This window comes from Pagrus pagrus (genome assembly GCF_965226575.1).
Source record: "Pagrus pagrus genome assembly, chromosome: 7".
NCBI classification, from domain to species: domain Eukaryota; kingdom Metazoa; phylum Chordata; class Actinopteri; order Spariformes; family Sparidae; genus Pagrus; species Pagrus pagrus.
The window spans coordinates 4,176,320-4,182,319 of record NC_140191.1 but is presented as its reverse complement, the minus strand read 5'-3'; the positions used below and the strand labels follow the sequence as shown (position 1 = coordinate 4,182,319).

Genomic DNA, 6,000 nt, shown 5'->3' with positions numbered 1-6,000 from the left:
CCCAGAGCACAAACATGATGCATTCTGTAAACAACAAAATGTTTTTATAAGACTGAAACAGAAATAAAAATGTTCCTAACGTCCACTTGGGCCCAGTGCTCAGTCCTCTCTGAGAGTCTTCTTGGGTCCCACCTCCACCACCGACTTTAATAAATCTTTCCAGTCATAACATCTGATAAAAATCTCAAATATGTAAACTATTAAATCATTCTGTCAACGAACTCAGTTAATCAAACAACTCATTTTACTGTGGAGATTATTATAATATAGTTTCTTGATACGACATAATAACTTCTGAGTTTAAATACTGATCTCCACATCGGACACAATGTGAAATCTTTACATGAGAGATGTCGGATCAAAAAGTGAGAATCTTTTTCCTCTTCGATGTCTCGTTATCGTCCCCGCGCAGCAGAAACAAGGCAGTGAAGTCGCAGACAGAAAAGCAGATGTGTTGCTTCTGTTGGGGGTCTAATCTGTGACTTTACGGCTGTTGTGACTTTATATTTTGTGTTTAGGATTTCAAAATAAAACTCATGAGAGAATATAAAAAAAAAAAACATCTTTATTATGCCACATTTATTGTTTTAAATAAGCAGCAGTAATGGAGTACAAAAATATAAGCACCCTCTTATAATGTGTTAGTGTTTCAGTCACTGTATCCAGTGGGAGAAGCGGTGGTTATGACACAACACGGTAGTTTAAATTACAGACCATCGATGGCATGAATTCAGATACAGGATTGTTTTTTGTTTTGTTTGTTTGGACCTGAGATGTAACTCTCTCTTTCGTTTACCTCCGGAGCAGAACAAAGAACCCGCTGGTCACTTTATAAACACATTTCTTTTAGAGAAGACCACCACAGAATTTCAAAGATGTGTGTGTTAACCAAGGAGAGAGGGTTTCAATGAACGTTGCATTGTGGGAGGTGTAGTATTTATAGAGCTTGACCAACACTTTGGACCAAAAGTCAGGATTTTTCAGCCTCTGCTGCTCAGATTTCAACAATTCTCGTTTTAAGTTGGCCTCTTCAAAGTCCCCAGACTTGCAAATGGGAATACCCCTTTGACCCTGCTGTAATTGATAAAGAGATGGATTTAAAGCGGGATAAACACCATTGTCTCATTCCTGCAGCGTTCATGAGTCACATCGAGGGGATTTTCTGTGGACGCTGCTTCCCCCCTCACGCCTGCAGAAGCTGTCCCACCAGGGCGGGGCTCCTCTCCCGGATCAGGGCTGACGTGATCTCAGCCACCTTAAACACTGACCTCTCCCAACGCTCGGCGTCCTGAGAGGGAGAAGAAGAAGAGGAGGACGAGGAGGAGGAGAAGGAGAGAGGGTGGTGACTTGTTGAAGAACATAAAATTAGAGACAGACACGCTAGCAACGTGCCACCTCGCTCATTAGCTCAGTAGTAAGATCCTGCAGTAACAATCTCAGACATCCACACACAGACTCACATTTGTTCGTGTTTATCTTTCCCCCTCGAGAGTCACGACTCTGCTTGAGTCATCCAAAATGTTTGTGCACCAGCGTTTTCAGTTTATGGGGCTGCCAGCAGCATTCGGTTAGCGTTAGCGGCCGGTTCAAACTAGCGGGGGAAACAAATCCAAACCATACGCATGCCGTTAAGAAACAGAGCTGTCAGGAAGGAGTTACAACATCCATCAATGATTTGACAAATGGTGAAGAGGAAGTCGGGAGGGATCCGAATTTAGCATCAGCTGTCACTTTCTTGACGACGCTCGTAAAAATATCCTGGATTCTGAACTCTCCACGAGAACGCTCCTCATGAGAGAGAAATCCTGCTCTGCTCTCCTGCTTTAAGGTCACATGCACTGAACGGCCGTTTGAATTCACCACATTTCATTTGATTGGAAGAATCACATGATCTCGTGGAGGATTTTCGTGACTATCGAGTTATTTTATGGCTCGTTCAATCGACAGACGGAAGCAATTTTCCATCGGGGGAGGAGGGCGATGCCACAGAATCAAGGCACTTTCTTTTTTCACAAATTCGTGTTAATGTCAAGTCCTCTGAAGCTTGTGAACCAATAAGGCCCACTTTGAGATTTATGGTGCATGATATTGGACAGATCTACGCTAAACCACACGCAAGACTAAAGGAGACCATGCATTCTCTCAAGACGGACTTCACTGTTGTGGTTGTTTTGCTTTCGTGATCCCTCTCTTCTGTATCTCTTTCTTCTTCTTTTTTTCTCTGCAGGCCGCCTGCACAATGCACTTTTAATGGTTTTCACTCCCCTGACTCTGCTCCTTGGGCTACAGCGACTCCCGTCTTTGATTTAGTTTCTTGATGAGGCCTGAGAATGACCTGTTTTCCATCTTTGAAAGGCGGCTGCAGTTCAAGGAGCTTTACTTTGGTTTTAACCACAGGCTGGTTTGTTCACATAGATTTATGCCTCATGCTCTACCTGGACTTTTTCATAGACGGACTTTAATAAGGCAGTGCTGAAAGCTTTTGATGTAGCAGCATGCACAAAGGAGAAAATATGAAAAAGATTGTAATTTCTTGATACTTTTAAAGATATAGTATCAACCACTGCGAACACAAAAATGGTGTATACCACAATAGACAGAAGAAAGGCCTGGGATTGATTTTAGTTTCTGCAATGAGCAAAAAGTTTCACAAACATTAGCTCCGAGTACAAATACCTAAAACATTACAAGCTCAAGGATAAGTCTGTTTTACATCTTGGGTCATAGTTTCACTGGTTTAGTTTATTAGCTGTTTGCTTAGCTTTTAGTTCTCGTACAGCACACACGCAGTTTACAATGATAACGGTGGCAGATCATCGAAATCATGACAGTCATTTTTTTTTAAAACTGGTCCTTGTTTTGAGACTGAGGTAGACAAAGCAGACTTCTCATTTCGAGCCATCGATGGTTGATTTTGCCGGCTGAAATCACAGCCGTCCCTTGTAGCGAGTTAGCTAATTAAAAGGTGCTATTAGTAAGAAAAGTTGATTTTTGAGTCTTATTCCCAACTCGTCAAAAACAAAGACACTTTGGGATGGTAGGACGGGTCGCCTGCCATCCCAAAGCGCCAGTTTTTGACGTTCTGAGTCTTAAATTTGCACTTTATGGCTACATACATGCTATCGTGCTAAAGACTGAGGTTGAAGCTGCACGTTCCAGGCAAAAATGTAGCACCGGGTTAATATTTTGTTCGGACATAACTTTGTTTAGCGGTTTACTGTAGTTTGTTTCACTGTTTTTACTTCTAAATTTATGAGAGTCAAAACTTTAAGGGTGAGGTTTTTTAATGAAGATAGTTACTGACGTGCTCACTGGAGGTAATGCTAGGTTACTTTTGTGAGTAGTAGGATAGTTGGACGGATATTCTGCAGCTGCAGTCTTTGGTTCTGCAAAGGCGATAAAAAAAGACTTTTACAATGAAGAGTATCTTTCACTACAACCCCAGGCGCACTGCCTGAAACTTGACAGGCCAGTAATGTCTAGCTGCAGCTGAGCTATGATTGCTGTTTAGGGAAGGTTTCGCAAAAGGAGACAAAGTTAGAAAGTTCAAAAAGAAAGAAAGGAAATTCAGAAGATCAGAAACAGTTCAGCCAAAATTATCTACCACTTTGGACGTGAAAACCGAAAGCGAGTGCTCTCAATATGTGTAATTTATTCCTAATTGCACATTAAAACTGTTAAATACAACTGTGGTAAGTATGGTAGTAAAACAAAAGAATGTTTTCAACAGACGGTTTGGGTAATTATTTCATTGTTCAACTGTTTTTTTTCTCTTTGTTTGGCAGCTGTCGACCCATTAGACTTCTTTTTCGCGATGTTGCCATGCTTCACAGCAGAGTCTCTCTCTTTGACTTGTCATAGCAGCACAAGCACAGGTGCAACTACTGTGTAATGACAGTAACAATGGCTCTGATCCTTGCAGTGAGCCATGACAGTGAGCCAGGATGGACAACAACAGAGGCCTGGAACTGAACCACCTAAATGGAATGCAGCCTTTATTAACGTTATTAGTTTCACTTGTGCTTTTTCCTGCTATGAGATGTCAAAACGTCAATTCTGGCGAAGACAATGTCATCAGAGGAGAGAAAAGATGATGCCAAAACTTACGAAAGACTTGATCCAAGTTGTAATAAATCGTAATAATTATCCTTTTAAAACAGGATTGGATCCGACTTGTATTATTTCACTGAAATAACACCAACCGATCTGACACTTTCTCTTCTGGCCCTGTTAGCGATTCTATCAGCCAGCTCTCGAAAAGGCAGATTTAGATTTAGTGAAACAAAATGATTTAAGAAGACTTAAGAAGGCTTTTCATAAAGCTTTTAATGTCCCAACTTCCACTGAGAGGAACATTAAAACATATTAAAATTATATCCCGCTAAAATGACAAAACAACGATGATTTGTGATCTGGAACATTCGATTAAGCATATCTTCAGATCTGGCTTCCAGGCGCATTTATCATTACAACTATGTGTCAGCAGTTTATCACACTTGGAGCTGAGTGTTAAGAGCACCAGGAGAAAAATAAGCCTCCTCTCACTCTGTCCTTTCTCGAAGTTCACCGGCCAGCTCCTCGCAGCACGGTTTGTGCAGCGACTGGACGGGAATGTGACGAGGTGTGAGAGTGATGAGCGTGGAATCGGGCCTGACCGTGGTTAATGGGAGCGAGAGACCCCGAGATCCAGAACTCCCGGAGCACTCGTTCCTAATCAGAACCAGCGGAGGGGGGGGGGGGGAGTCGGATGACATGGATTTTCCACACCGACCGACTTAAGGGGGAACCGAAGCACTGGTGCACAGATCAGCGACTCCGGCTTCTCATTGATTAAAGCAACACAGGGAATGACAACAAAAAAAGAGAAATGATGGGATCAAAATATGATAGCTTTGAATGGGCTCCAGATGCATTCTGTGTCAGCATCTACAAGCTTTTCTTAATATGCTTTTAGATTTACAATTGGCTTGAAGAATCAAAGGATGCGGAGTGAATGAAGGCTTTTCCTGTTTTCTCTTTACGTCGTACCCAAGTCATTGTTCTGTGGTCTAATCAATAGTGTGAGGCGATGAGGAGATGAGCCAGTACATCTGCAAGCAGTCAACGATCGAACCTGGTAGCACAACGTTGTACACATATCCTCGGGAATGTGTTCGTCAGCGATCGCTCAAGACGCTCTGAGCGAAGGAATCTGATTGCGTCTTATCATTGTTTACACCAAAAGCAAATCAGATCAAAGCATTCCTCCGATAGTTATCTAAAAGCAATCACCTCTTCACACGGAAAGTATTTGAGACGTTACATGTGTTTGGAAGAGCTAAAAATGCCACGGGGATGATAGATGTGATGAGCACCATCGTTGGCTGATTACCACCCAAGCGCATTGATGAGATTGCATGGGAAAGTCATGAGAACGGGGGGGATATTGAAGACAGCTACAGCCATTAAACCACAGCTAATGACTCTATTACAGACGTCTGTTTTCTTATACGCAGAACAAAAAACACTCAAGTTTGCACACAAGAAAATAAGAAAAAGCAAAAAAAAAAAAAAAGGCAAGTCGAGATCACCAAGGAGGATCAAAGTTTTAAGCCTGTCTAAGCCCGAGCGCTGAATTATTTCCACTCCAGATATGCTGCCTTTGAAATATGAATCAGGCTTCATAAAAACAGCATTATTAAATCAAGTAGTTGCTTGCACAGTGGAACACAAATACGACTTGAGCTCTTCATTGACTCGTGGCACAGCTTTAAGTAGTCACAACTGCCACTCAGGCTGCAAATGCGGTCGAGGAAAAAAGCACGACAACAGGGTAGAATTACTCAACAGCAACAAACGTCTGAGACATTTGCATATCTAACTGCTTTCAGGCTGAAATATATATGAGTTGAGTGCGAGGAGCATGCAAACTGATTGATCGCCGCTCGGGGAAGAGTCGCGGTGGATGTTCTTGTCAGACGAGAGCTGGTACCTCTCCTGACCCGGGCTCTGCTGCCGTTC

At 42.4% G+C, this 6,000-nt stretch overlaps 1 protein-coding gene across 1 annotated transcript in view; it reads right to left on the bottom strand.

Moving 5' to 3' along the window:
- Positions 1–549: 549 nt before the first annotated feature.
- The window catches only part of crppa (CDP-L-ribitol pyrophosphorylase A), a 47,633-nt gene continuing 42,182 nt past the window's right edge, over positions 550–6,000 (bottom strand). Inside the window, exon 10 of the mRNA XM_084356540.1 lies at positions 550–1,288. Within this exon, the coding sequence (XP_084212666.1) occupies positions 1,184–1,288 (105 nt within the window). The 3' untranslated portion in view covers positions 550–1,183. The remainder of the gene's footprint in view (positions 1,289–6,000) is intronic.